The sequence below is a fragment of the Phyllostomus discolor genome, chromosome 3 (genome assembly GCF_004126475.2).
Source record: "Phyllostomus discolor isolate MPI-MPIP mPhyDis1 chromosome 3, mPhyDis1.pri.v3, whole genome shotgun sequence".
Lineage (NCBI taxonomy): Eukaryota > Metazoa > Chordata > Mammalia > Chiroptera > Phyllostomidae > Phyllostomus > Phyllostomus discolor.
The window spans coordinates 152827501-152842336 of NC_040905.2; the positions used below are offsets into that span (position 1 = coordinate 152827501).

Consider the following 14836-nt stretch of genomic DNA (forward strand, 5'->3'; position numbering starts at 1 on the left):
TTTTTGTTTCTGTTTCCTTCTCTTCTGCTGATTCTATGCAGATATAGGAAAAAATGCACAGTTGTAGAATCTTTCTCAAGTTTTCTTTCTAGAGGATCATTGGAACAGATGACTGAAGGTAAGAGTCATTTAAAAGGTTATTTTCCCTGTCTTTGGAAGTTTGAAGTGTGATCATGCTCCTAAAATTCAATACTTAAGTGTATCATATAAAGTCAGTGGAATGTCTTTCTCTTTCCCATCATACCCTCCAGAAGTAACCATTGGTAGTCAGTTTTGAAGCCTTGTAGACTTTTCTGTGTACATATATGAACATATATACACGTAGGGTACACATGGGTTTTTTGTAGTTGTTCATGAATTGTTCATTTTTGCAAGCATAGAATCACATTATGTATATTTTTCTATAACATTTTTTTTTTGATATTGATGTTTTCCCATGCCAGTACATATTGTACTTCATTCCATTTAATAGCTCTGGTAGTAGTATTCCATAGGATCAGGTGCCATTCATTACTTGCTTTTTCTCTGTTGAAGGACAGTAGCATTGCTTTTACTTTTTCACTATTATAAATAATGCTTCCAAAAAATCTTGTACCTCTGTCTTCATACATTTTTTTATAAGTATTTCAGAGGATAGCATCCTAAAAGTGGAATTATTATGACTTAGGATTTGAAAATTGATAATATTTATAGGTGCTGCTTATGTTTTCTCTAAAGAGTTAGGTCAGCTTATATTCTTACCATTCATGTATAAAAGTTGCTATTTCTCTACAAGCTATTAAAGGGTTTTTTCAAGGTAAAAGTAATTTTGATACCCTAAAAAACATTGATAATGTTTTATAGTCTGGAAAATGTTTGGTTTGTGGACATTCAGGACATATTCAAGAACCCAGGAGTGGCTGTCGCACCTCGGTCAGATGGAGGGGGGAGGGAGTGACTTTGTTTCAGTTGCTGCCTGTTCCCACTGAGATGAGGGCAGAAGTTCCACGATCAGCTCTGTTTTATAAGTGTTGCACTCCAGTCAGAATTTATTATCCAGATATCCTGCAGAAGAGAAAATATGTTCTTCAGATAAGGCCATGCTAGAACAAAACCTCTGCCATCCAAGGAGCATCTGTGCATGTGTTGTTATTGTCAAATTTGCTGTCTGGAAGAGGTAACACAAAACAGCGTAGCCGTGGCTGAGCAAGGCAAGCGCAATTCTGGATGCTGCTGGCAGAGTCATTCCTGGTCTTCATGGGTATGCCAGACTCACTTCTGAATGTCTTTTATTATGAAGTTTTCCTTTGCTAGAGGAACTTGGGAACATTTGCATGAGGTGAGTCTAGGGCACTGATTACAGCAGAGGACTTTGTTCCAAAGGCCATGATGGTGCCCTTGAACCATCGTAGAACAGAATGGCATGCATGGGTCACTCCAGGCAGCTGATGCCCATCTTCTCCAGAAAATGACCTGTAAAGAACCCATAAGAATTTTCTTTATCGCCTTGATTTTGGGTAGAATATATCTTCATATTGTTCAACTTTGGGCCATTAATGTAAATTGGCCCCAGTAGACCTGGAGTTTGTAAGTCTGTGGGAAATTAAATGGGCTCCAAAGAAATTGGACTCTTTTATTTATAGGCTTTTTTCTGTTTTTCTCTGTATGGTTTCCCTCTAGTAGCGTATTACCTCCCACTTTCCTTTTTCTTTGCAATGTGAAGGCTTACATTTGAGATTTTTTTTACCTTAGTTTTGGGAAGAATAACATGGTATTTTTTAATGTAAGTATAAATAGTAATACTAATTTAAAAAGTAGTAGTGATAATGCCCCATTATATCTATGTGTCAGACATTGTTCTTGATGCTTTTCTTAACATTATTCATCTGAATCTGTGTAGTCTCCTTTTTATGGACTAGGAACTAAAGTTTAGAAGAGTAAACACATGGCCCATGATTACATGCCTAGCAGAGCAGGGTTCAAACCTGATCGCCCTTCCCTAAGCCATGGTCCATTCCACTGTACCCCGAGCTTTCTCCTATAGGCATGTAGAAAAGGGCATAGGCTGTGTCATATATGGATAAGGGAAATGTTGAATCGTTTCTGTTAGACATCTTGAAAATAGATGGTACTGTGTCCCTGTCTTTATTATGTCTTTGGACATACCAGTTTAAAAAATCTGGAGTAGGTAGAAAATTACTGTATACTACATATTTAAAAAAAAAATAAAGCCCTGGCTGGTGTAGCTCAGTGGATTGAGTGCGGGCTGCGAACCAAAGTGTCGCAGGTTCGATTCCTAGTCAGGGTACATGCCTGGGTTGCAGGCCATGTTTTTCTCTCTCTATCTCCCTCCCTTCCCTCTCTAAAAATAAATAAATAAAATCTTAAAAATAAAAAACCAGTGAGATACTACTGCACATCTGTTAGAATGTCCAAAACCTGGAATGCTGACAACAGGAAATGTTGGCAAGGAGGTGCAGTGGGACAGCAGGAACTCTCCTTTATGGCTGCTGGGAATGCAAAATGGTGTAGTCACTTTGGAAGGCAGTTTGACAGTCTCTTATGAAACACACAGTGCAGTAACCACTCCCCTTAATACTTACTCAAAGAGTGAAACTTATGTCCATAGAAAAACCTGCAAATGAATATTTATAGCGGCTTCATTCATAAATGCCAAAATTTGTAAGCAACCAAGGTGTCCTCCAGTAGGTGAGTAGATAAATACACATCCAGACGATGGAATATTATTTAGCACTAAAAAAGAGCTATCAAGCCCGGATAAGACATGGAAGAACCTTATATGCACATTGCTAAGTGGAAGACACCAATCTAAAAAGGATACATGCTGTATGATTCCAAGTATATGGCATTCTGGAAAAGGCAAAACTGTGGTGACAATAAAAAGATCAGTGTTGCCAGGGGATCGGGTGGGGGATGAAGAGCTAGAAAGCATGGAGGGGGTTTAGAGCAGTGAGTACTCTGTGTAATGCCATGGTGGTGGAGACATGTCACTGTACATTTGTCTAAACAGAATGTGTAACACCATGCGTGAAACCCAGTGTAAACTGTGGACTTTGGATGATTGTATGTCAGTGGAGGTTCACCAATGGTAACAAATTACCACAAATGTTGATTAGTGGGCAGTGCCGATGTGGCATGTGTGGGGTTAGAGAGTGTGTGGGAAATCTCTGTACCATACACTCAATTTTGCTGTGAGCCTAACACTACTCTAAAAATAGTTAATTAAAAATAATAAAAATAAACTAACTTGTGACTATGGCCTATTCTGAAATATAGGTTTATATAGACTTTTCCTGTCTAAAGGCATGCTTAGCTAACATTTCAGTGCAATATGAAGATATTTCCTTTAGTGAAATAGGGAATTGTGAGGAAATAAGACTTTAATAAATTAAGTTGCATCTCATTCCTAATGAATTCAGCTGCCACTGTAACCCAAGCAGACTTTATATTCAAGGGAGCATGTCAAAACATTGTAGCTTTAGTATGTGATTTGTGTTTCCTTATGGTAATTTTCATTGACATCCTTGAGTGGCTGGTTGTGTGCAAGAGTGAATATGTTGAATTAAACTTTTCTTGGGTTTAACATGGAACATACCCATTTTCTCTTGTGGCTGGCATAGTGCCCTAAAAGGCTTTCAAATTGCCTTTAAGAACAGATATTTATATACAGTGCTTAAGATGTGAGAGGAATTTAATAGGAAGAATATGTGCATCAGGTATATAGAGTTCAAACTTTCTTATCATTGCCTCTGCATTCTGCTTACCCCCTTTAGCTGCTCTTAGATTTATTGTCCATCAGCCTTCTGCTCACACCTCTGCGAGGACTCACCATTGCCTACTGAATCGAGCCCAGACTCTGACATTCAAGGTTGTCCACAATTTTGCCCCAGCCTACATTTCCAGGCTCACTGGCCACTCCTCCCTTTACACCTTGTGCTTCAGCCCAAGGCACACCCGCAGGTGATCTGTGCTTTCCTTGCTCCAAAGCCATGCCTGGGCTGGTCCTGTCCCAGCAGCAGCACACCCTTTGGCACCTGCCCTAAGCCAGCAACCTGTGTGCCTGAGCAGGCTTTCAAAGTGAATAATTCCTAACAATTCCCACTTGTTCCAAACATACCTAGAAAGAGGATATTCAGATGACCCTGTACAGGAGTTACCAGTTTTATCCCACTGAATACCCTGAGAAGATCTAAAAGCACACTTTGAGGTGAGGTGTTTGGAAGGACTGAGACCTTGTTGATGCTGCCGGAATGAGCAGAGGTCGTATTTCCTCAGTTGTGGCCCCATCAGTGTGCATGTTCTTGGCAGTGCTTAGCTGCATAGAGGCTCTTTTGTCAATTCAGTTGGTGCAATAGGAGCATGAGAGGAAGTTGAACCAATTTGTGAGAACCAGTGGTGTATATGTGTGTGTGTGTTGGGGGGGAAGGTGTGTGAAATGAAAGAAAGCATGAGTTCTCATCTAGTTTGATTCAATAACATTTCCACTAGCATAGAAATACCCTAATTTTCAGGTAAGTAACAAAAAAATTCTGCTTTCTGAGCTTCTACCAAAAAAAGCACAACCTGGACCAAGGGCTGTAACCTTAGTGAAAGTAGCTAGCATGTCTCAACTGCTTCTCTGATTAGTGAGCTTTGTGTGCAGCACCTCAGTTGGTTCTTGAGTGTAAAGTAGTCTGAAACATTGCAGCCAGACTTTAGAAATGAGGAAACCAGCACAGATGGGCAGGGTAGCTTTCCTGAGGTCCTATAGCTAAGTGCTTGGCAGAGCCTTTTCCCCAACCCAGGCTGTTTAATACTCCGAGCTCATTTACTTAAATAAAACACCAATTTGTTTCTAATGGATGAAACAGGTATCTTCCGATGTTTTAATGCAAAGATTCCCCCTTCTTCCCAATTTCTGCTAGTATAATGGATTGTTCAGGGAGATAGGCCTTGTGTTTGGAGGTGCTCCATGCGTCCCTGGGATACACAGCACTGCACAGAGGTCAGGGCTTTGCCCCTTATCTAGGTATCTCAGCGATGAAAACAGCCTAAAACTGCGTCATGCACTTTGCATGTCTTCTTTTGTGTGTGAGGAGCCATGATGTGTGCATTCAGGACCGTTCTTTTTCACAGAACTTTAGAGAATTGCTATTTTCTCTGCATGTTAATAATGTGTCTAATCATTGTAATGATTCCCATACCTTCATATTTTAGAAGACATAATTCACAAATTTAAGTTAGTTTTTTCAGTCTTTATAACTGTTCATTTACACATTACTGTTAAAAAATAAATGGTTTTCTTTTAAAAAAAGAAAATGCTTTTAATACTTAATGCTTTTAAGTTTTGATGTCCTCTCATGAGCTGAGTTTGAGTCTCTGTCACCAACTGCCCAGCTCCTCTCTGTTACATTTGAATGGGACCGTTAGTTGACTTTCCTGAACCATTTTGCACATTCTGGGGAAATCTTGCTGACACTGAGAACTGAGGTCGTCATTCCACTTTTATGGAAGCATCAGAGCAATCTAGGTTTTTGCATCTCTCTTGGGCTCATTTTATCTACTAGTCTTTTCCGGACATCTCGGAGCAGTTGCCGTGGACATGGGATTTTCCTAAATATGATTTTATTTGTTTTTAATAGAGGAAATGCATGCCGAAATCTGTTATGCCGAGTGTCTCCTACAGAAAGCAGCACTCACGTTTGTGCAGGTAATGAACCTTTGCCTTAGAACTGGTATTGCTGGGGAGGCTTGCCAATACTCCAGAGAAGACATGTGGCTCTTCCTGTATTAGTGTTTCAGTTCTTTTGACTTAGAGTTGCAATGAAAGATATTTGTTATTCTGATAAACTTGGGCTGAAAAAAGAGTCTAGGGAGCTTGATTTCTGTTCAAATGCACTTAGGGTCTGTTTCAAACTTCAGTTACTGGAACCATTGCCTTTTAAAGAAACTGTCTTGCAGGTAACACAGCTAACTTCAGGATGCTTCTCTATGAAAACTGAGCTGCTCTCTCTCTGTGCTTGCTGTCATTGGCCGAGGGCTGCACACAGCAGCAGAGGAGGCTTCCTTGGCTATTTCCTTTTCTCACCAGATGCTTCAACAAAACTCAGTTATGCATGCATAGGGAGCCTCAGACACTTCAGATTTTATTTTTCTCCCTCCTCCTATTGTCATTCCCCTGTTTTGCTTTTAGTTCTTCCTGTGGTGAGCATTTTTAAAAAGTCACTAAGAAACTGTGAATTCTTTTCCTATGGGGCATTTTAATTTCACCTCTAAGAGCTGTTGCAACAATACCTTGCCTATTATTGTGTCTTGCAATGCTTCCAAAAAGCGTGGATTTTAACATCATGGCCACATGGGTGGCAATGATGGATACAATGGGGCAGCATGGGATGGAGATTGCAAGTGGCAGAAATCCAATTGTAAAATGGAAAATCTTGCTCTATCTCAGTGTTTCACATTGTTTGGAGGGATGTTTCTCACTTTTTCTGGAGGTTGACCTCTTAGGTTGGGTTTTGTTTACTAAAATTGAATCAATCTGGTCTATGACCCTGTTTTCTAAAACCCAACGTATTAGGAAGGCTGATTGAAAACAAGTCTTACTGCCTTAGTAAACATGTTAGTCATGGAGGCCTTCAGTTTTTTTCTCATGTGTTTTCCAAATAGGGATTTGACAACCAAATCTGTGGTTTGAAGCCTTATTTTATGCTTGGGGCCTTGTAATTAAAGACCTGGGAGATATCCATGGCTCTCCTCTTCCTCATTCCGCCATATGCAGTCAGCTTTATGGTCATGCTTCCATTACCTTTTGAAGATTTAGCAGCTCCATCTCTTCCTCTTTCTTCTGACTGTAATTGTTCTAGAGAAAGTGGTCATCAGCTCTTCCCCAGACTGCACAGGACCCAATGGATTTTAACATCTGCCTCTAATTTCTCTTACCTCCAGCTCATTTTCCATTGTGCAAATGAACACCCTCTCAAAGATGACACCCTCTCAAAGATGACAACCTCACCTTTTACTTCAGCATTTAGTAGCTCTCATGGACTATAGTCGTGGTTCTGTATTAGAAATAGGGGAAGCTTTTACAAACTAAACTGTGATCTCCCCCCCAAATTTCCTACTCCCCTCTCACTGATGTCCACAGATGGCAGGTATGTTGCATACTTGAGTGGCATGGGTAGATTGCTGTAGGTTTGTGCAGCAGTGCCGAGTTACACAACACAGAGAGCCAAGCACACCATGATCTGTAATGCTTCCTGGTCTTCCCACCTGTTTTCCTTTGCTTGCAGAATTTATACCTGCTTTGCCTTTCTTCACCAGGTCACTCCCTAATTTTTTTTTTTGATGTGTGTGTGCTTTAAGCATTGATACTCCAGGACACTTTGTGATTCTTCATGTCCCCTTAGCCCTCCCACCTTTGTGCTCTCATGACATCCTGCTGTGCATGTCCCCATCCATATGCATTCCTCTACCCCTTAGCACTCTGCATTGCTTTCCTCTAATTTACAATCAGGTGCCAGTGTTTGGTGAACCATGAAATGAAATATTCTTATTCGAGGCATATTTTAATCTAATTTAAGAAGTTCTTTCCTGGCCATTATTGCAACTTGTGTAACCATAAAATTTTCTTAAAATATGAAGATAAAAACTTAAATTGCATAGTGAATTTTATATTTATTGATTCTTTTAATAATTAAAATATTAAATATTTAAGTAATTAATGAAATTTGCAAACTAAAATCAGTTTTCTTTTGCTTCTGAAGGATGTTCAAGTGTACAGGAAATAAATACCAAAGCACCTTTCTGATATTAAGAGATTAGAAAAGTGTTCTTGGAAATGTGAAACATGGGGCCATCTCCATTTGTATCATATGTTGTACAGGGTGGGGCAAAAATAGGTGTACGGTTATGAGTATGTGAAACAGTTTATTCTTGTATTAGTATTTATTAATTGTTATATTATTTTCCACACAAAAAACTGTAAACCTTCTTTTGCTCCATCCTGTAGCAACTTTCTTCAAGCAGTACTTGATATACTTTGTTAAGAGACTCTTTTGGAATCCTAGATTGCTAACTGTGAAAATAGTATTCATTTAGGTCAATTGCTTCCATTTCATGGTTGATGACCATTAGGCAAGGAGAAGTGTTGTGATATCAGTGACAACAATTTTAGAATCCAGAACAGTTATTTTAATCTGGAATTGTGTGTAAATGAAACTCACAATGTTAAATAGACTCTGCCTGCTAAAATACCCTGAGGAAAAAAGAACCATAATCCCATTTACTGAAGTATGACTGAAAGGGACAGGAAGGTTAGGCCTTAGGATCATAGTCTTAAAAGTCACAACCATTTTAGCGTCTATTGAACCCAGAAGAAAAGTGGTCAGTAGATGAGGATCCTTATTAAAGTAGCTTTGGACTAACTTATGTGGCCCCTAATTAATTGGTGAGGATTATTGCTTTAATTACTTCCCTAAAGTAATTTGAGGATTTTAAAAATGTTTACTTTATGTTGTCCTCTAACTTTAAAGAAAAATGACAAAAAAAATTTTAAAATGTAATAAAAAAATTATGTACTCAAAAGATTGAATCTTGTTCTAATCGCACAACTTACATAGCTGTGGGGAAAGTTTTAAGGATCTCTTACTGAATAATCTAATTATTTAATTGAATTGTTTTCAGGATGAAAATATGATCAACTTCATCAAAGGTGGACTCAAAATTAGAACAAGTTACCAAATATATAAGTAAGTTAAAAGTTAAGATGTGGGCTTTTTAACTCTTATAAGTGGACGTTTGTTTCTTTTTGACCACAGTGATGGGTTTTTAAAGAATTCCTGCACTATGTACCACTTCGTACTTCAGAATTCTCATTAAGTATGACTAGGTTTTTTGTATTTGGTGTTGGTAAAAATGCACTTGATTTTTGGCTTACTGAGTATGTATTCAATGCTATAGGACAACAGAATTTAAGTTTAAATGTAATTTTAAAGGAAAATAGCTGAAAAATAGCTGGCTGACAGTTTATGATTAGATAAACTTTAGTATCTCTCTTCTGAAAACAGTATGTAAATTTAAGATAACAGGTATATCTTTGGTTTAGCCTCTAGAGTAGCATTGCCCAATAGAATTTTCTGCAGTGATTCAAATGTTCAATTAAGGTGGATAATAGTGATGTTCAAATCTTTTATATCCTTTCTGATTTTTATCTAGAGGTTTTATCATTTACTCACAATGTTAAAAATCTCCAACTTTGATTCTGGAGTCACTTGTTTCTGCAGAATCTTTAGTTACATCAGTATTTGCTTTATATATTTAGAACCTCTGTTTTTGGGCTTATATATATATTTTATTTAATCTTTCTAATAAATTAACCTTTTTATGATTATAAAATGTCCCTATTTAGAGCCTTATAATATTCCTTATCTTGAAATCTATGTTGCCTGATATTAATACATCTATTCATGCTTTTTTAATGATAGTGTTTGCTTACATATATTCTTTTACTTTAAACCTATCTTTTTATATTTAAATTGCATTTCTTTTAGAGGTACATAGTTGAGTTCTGCTTTTTTATTCAGTATGACACTACAATTGCACTTGTGACTACCCTTTTGTTTTTTTTCTTTGATTCATTTTCTCACCTTGTTTTGCTTTAATAAGTTAAAAATACATGCATATGTATGTATATATATTTCCATTATAATCCCTCTATTTTCTTAACTATAGCAGTCTTTAATTTTTTAATGGTTGCTGTAGGGATTACAATAGGCTTCTTATCACTGTTAACTTAGAGTTAATGCTGCACTATTGCACATAAAATATGAGAGCTTTGCAAAAGTATAGTTTCATGTACCACCTGTTTTCTTTACTATTCTTATGACAGTACTCGTATGTATATTTAAAAACCCACAATGTGGTGCCAAATTTTTGTTTTAAAAAGTCTTATATTATAATGTCTTCTTTATGTATCCATCTATCTACCATTTTGCATGTTCTTCATTCATTCCTGTATACTTTCAGACTGAAGAATTTCAGTATTTCTAGTGGTGTATGTCGGCCTTCAAAAACAGTTCTCTTTGTTTCATTTATTTGAAAATGTTATCTTTGCCTTCATTTTTGAAGGCTGTTTTTTTTGTTCAATATAGTATTCTGAGTTATAAGGACTTTTTCTTCTTTTCACCCCTTAAAACTGTCAATCCATTGTATTATGGTCTCTATTATTTCTGATTAGAAGTCAGCTCTTACTTGTATTATTATTTCGCTGTCTGGCTGCTTCGAAGACTTTTTTATATCATTGGTTCTCAGCAATTTGACCATGAAGTGCTTTAGTATGGTTTTGATAAATTTGTGGCCATTATTTCTTTAAATATTATTTTTTGCTCCATTCTTACACTTCTCCTTCTGAGACTCCAATTTTGTGTTAGCCTGATTTTTGTTTAATAGGTCACGTAGGTGCTGCTTATTTAAAAATTTTATTTTCTCCTGATTGGATATTCTTTCAACATCTCGGTCATCATGGGGTTCGTTTCTATTGCCTGCTTTTTCTCTTGACTGTATGTCATATTTTTCTTTTCTCATTTGAATTTTTTAATTGTATACTAGATATTGATACATTGTAGGGACTATAGGTTTTGTTATCTTTCTAAGAAGTGTGCTGATTTTCATTCTAGGAAGCATTTAACTTGACTAGACAGACTGTAAACTCTTACTGTCTGATAGTGGGCAGCATCTGAAATCTTTGTTACATTGTTTTTTCTGTCTTGCTTGTGATTTTCTTTGGAGTCTCCTTAGTGCTCACATAGTTTGTGGGTCAGTCAAGAATTTGAGTGAAATTTTAACACTGATTTTGGTGTTTCTCTCTTTGTGATTTTCCTCTACCTAAAAATTTAATTTTTAAACAATTAGGATTGTGGCTTTTTGTGTAAGTCCTAGGCACTGCATGTTGAGTGGACAGGGGAATACTTTCAGGTAACTAGTCATAAATATAAAGTGTACTCAGGTGATCCTTTCTTTAAAAAAGTCAACTCTTTCTCCAGCTTTTGGCTACTTTTTTTTCACTGCCTAGTGCCTGCAGATATATTTAAAATATTTTGAATTTTTTCTAGAGTTTAATAATTCTGTGGAGGGTTATCATTGGGAGAGTTAACCTAATATAAACCATCCTGCCATTATTAGAAGCAGATTTCCATTAGTGGAAACAGCCAATATTTAGTACTTTAAGAGATACTTTAAACCAAAATGATTTTATGACGTATATTCCACTCAGAAATCCTGGAGAGGTTTGGATTTGGGGATCATGACATGCTGTTTAGTTTTCCTGTCAAAATATTTTTAGAATATATAAAAGAATGTTAGAATTGATTGCTTCTACTCATCAAAACTTTAAAAAAACCGAAGAAAGTAAAATACCGTTATAATGGCACATACATCGGTGGAATGGAACGTAGACTTTTGAAACAGATACTTTGTGTGTGTGCACACAGTTATGTGTACCTACAATATACTAAGTTCCTGTACACACATAGGTCTCTTTCCAAAGAGTGGAGAAAGATGAGTGCTTTAATAAATGGTTTTGGGAAAACTGGTCTTCATTTTAGAAAAAAAGACTATACAAAAATAAATTGATATAAAGTTAATATTAGAATATTTTTAATGAGTACTAATAGAACAAAGGAAAGTATTTTATAGCCCTAAAGTACAAAGACTAAAGTTTTGCTTTATTTTTTTTTGCTTTAAAATCATTTCAGAATTTTTAGATATTCCTCACTCAGATTTATAAATGTTAACATCTATGGAACCACAATATAATTATTAAAATCAAGAAATTAACATTGATTCAGTATTATTAACTATTGACTTCACTCAGTTTTCTCGAACTGTCCCACTAATGCCCTTTTTCTGGTCCAGATTTAAACCAGGATTCTGGATGTTGCATGTAGTTGTTATTACCCACAGTCTCTTTTAATCTGGAAGAGTCCCATAGTCTTTCTTTGTCTTTCATGATGTTGATATTTTTTGAGGAATGCTGGGCAGTTACTTTGTAGAACATCTCTCAGGGTGGACCTATCTAATGTTTCTTCATGATTAAATTCAGGTTTTGCAACAATGGCAAGAATACCATAGAAGGGATGCTGTCTCCTTCTCTCTGCATCATATCATAAGTACATGATGTCAATTTCAGAAGCCTTCTTAAGCGTGTCATAAAATCAGAAATCGTAAATGATTGACTTGACCAAATAAACATTTCATTTGTTATCATAGCAAAATACACATAATAAAAAATACAAATGGAAAAGTGATGTTGGTGATTGAGGACAGATGACAGTGTGAGATGCTCATAAGTTGGTGGGAGTTTTTCTGGAAGAAGTTCTGGCAGCATATATATCAAAATTAAGAATATGTATCACCTTTGATCTCAGAAGCCCACTTTCTAAGAATTTATCCCGAGTATAACTAGGATACTATCACTGTAGTTATAGTACTAGGTGTAGGAAAAGTACTTGATGAACATACAGGAACACTGTGAGCAGCATGGTTTATAATATGGAAAATTTGAAACCAAATATTTAATAATAGGAATGTGGTTAAACAAATTATTTTATAGAATGGAATAATATGCCTTCAGTAAAGAATAAGGTAGCTTTCAGATTGCTGACTTCTGGTCAACATGGAGGCGTAGGTAAATATGGCTCAGCTCCTTGCACAACTACAGCAAAAATTACAACTGGACTACAAAACAACTATAACTCAGAATTGTCAGAAAATCAAGCTGTATGGAGGTTTAACAACCAAGAAATTAAAGAAGTCACATTCATCCAGACGTGTAGAAGGGGTGGAGACATGGAGACACAGCAACCACAGAAACGTGGAATGGACAGCCCCACACCCATGTGTGATGGATAAAAATTAGGAGGGATGCCTCAGGAGTGAAGGATTCTAGCCCACACCAGACCACCCAGCCCAGGTTTCCAATGCCAGGAAAATAAGTCCCTATAACTTCAGGCTGTAAAAACTAGTAGGGTTTGGGGTGTCAGAAGAAACTTCAGGATTCTCAAGCTTCTCCTCTTAAAGGGCCCGCAGTGGACTTAGGACTTAATACAGACTCACTCCCTCTGGGCTCCAGCATCAAGACAGCAGCTGGAAGGGCATCTAGCAAATGGGAAGAAACTGAAGTGTCTAGCATCAGGGCGAGGGGACAGCTTCTTTCTGGAAAGAACCCCAGAGGTCAGCCTCTGTTCCTTTTCTGAGCCTGCCCCCCGCCCCCTGCCCCGCCAACCGCTCTGGAGCCACAGAGTGGCAACACTATATCTGAGACTTTATCAACCTGGTTCACACAGGTTGCCCCACCCTGGCAATTACCTAAGACTCTGCCCCATACAACTTACCAGTGTGCTGTTCTACAACAGGCCACATTAGTGAGACAGGGAGCCAAAGCAGCTCTACCTAATACATAGAAACAAACATGGGGAGGATGCCAAAATGAGACAAAGAAATATGGTCCCAACAAAAGAACAGAATAAAACTCCAGAAGAAGAACTGAAAAAATGCAGATAAGAAATCTATCAGATGCAGAGTTCAAAACCCTGATTATTAGGAAGCTCAAGGAACTCTTTGGGTACTTCAACAGCATAAAAAAGACCCAGGCAGAAATGAAGGTTACACTCAGTGAGTAAAGAATACTTTATAGTGAACCAACAGTGGAGTGGATGAAGCCGAGGATCAAATCAATGATTTGGAACATAAGCAAGAAAAAAAACAATTCAATCAGAACAACAAGAGGAAAAAATAATCCAAAAAACAAGGATAGGCTTAAGAGTCTCTGGGACAATTTCAAATGTGCCAGCATTTGAATCAGGAGTGCCAGAAGGAGAAGAGAAAGAGCAAGAAGTTGAAAACTTATTTGAAAAAATAATGAAAGAAAACTTCCCTAATTTGGTGAAGCAAATATACTTACAAGTCCAGAAAGCACAGAGAGTCCCAAACAAGTTGGACCCAAAGAGGACCACTCCAAGGCACATCATAATTAAAATGCCAAAGGTTAAAGATAAAGAGAGAATCTTAAAAGCAGGAAGAAAAAAGCAGAGAGTTACCTACAAAGTAGTTCCCATAAGACTATCAGCTGATTTTTCAAAAGAAACTTTGCAGGCAAGAAGGGACTGGTAATAAGTATTCAAAGTGATGAAAATCATGAACCTACAACTAAGGTTACTCTGTCCAGCAAAGCTGTCATTTAGAAATGAAGAATGGATAAAGAGCTTCTCAGACAAGAAAAAACTAAAGGAGTTCATCATCACCAAGCCATTATTACATGAAATGTTAAAGGGACTTGCTTAAGAAAACGAAGAAGATCAAAACTATGAACATTAAAATGGCAATAAATTCACAACTATCAACAACTTAATAAAAAAAAAACCTAAGCAAACAAGCAGAACAGAAACAGAATCATAGGTTATGGAGATCACTTGGAGGATTGTCAGCTGGTAGAGGGAAGGGGGGAAGTGGTGGGGGAGGGGGGAATGGGGGGGAAGGTGCAGGGACTAAGAAGTACAAATTGGTAGATACAGAATAGACAGGGGGATATTAAGAATAGTACAGGAAACGGAGAAGCCAAAGAACTTACATGCATGACCCATGGACATGAACTAAGGGGGTGTTGCTGGAGGGAATTTGGGGTACTGGGTGGAGAGGGGAAAAGGGGGAAAATGGGACAACTGTAATAGCATAATCAATAAAATATATTTAAAAAAGAATAAGGTAGCTTTCATGTGTTTTCATGGTAACTTGTTAATATGACTTATAGAACAGTATTTACTCTATGATCCCACTTGTGTCTTTTAAAGATTGCATTCTTAGT

General features: G+C 37.3%; 1 protein-coding gene across 3 annotated transcripts in view; it reads left to right on the forward strand.

Annotated features, from left to right (window-relative positions):
• TTC39B (tetratricopeptide repeat domain 39B) overlaps positions 1–14836 on the forward strand; it is a 152105-nt gene that overhangs the window by 101090 nt on the left and 36179 nt on the right. For all 3 annotated transcript variants that reach the window (XM_028518736.2, XM_028518753.2, XM_028518745.2), the window contains 3 exons: positions 42–118; positions 5622–5689; positions 8662–8726. In XM_028518736.2, coding sequence (XP_028374537.1) covers positions 42–118; positions 5622–5689; positions 8662–8726 — 210 coding nt within the window. The remainder of the gene's footprint in view (positions 1–41; positions 119–5621; positions 5690–8661; positions 8727–14836) is intronic.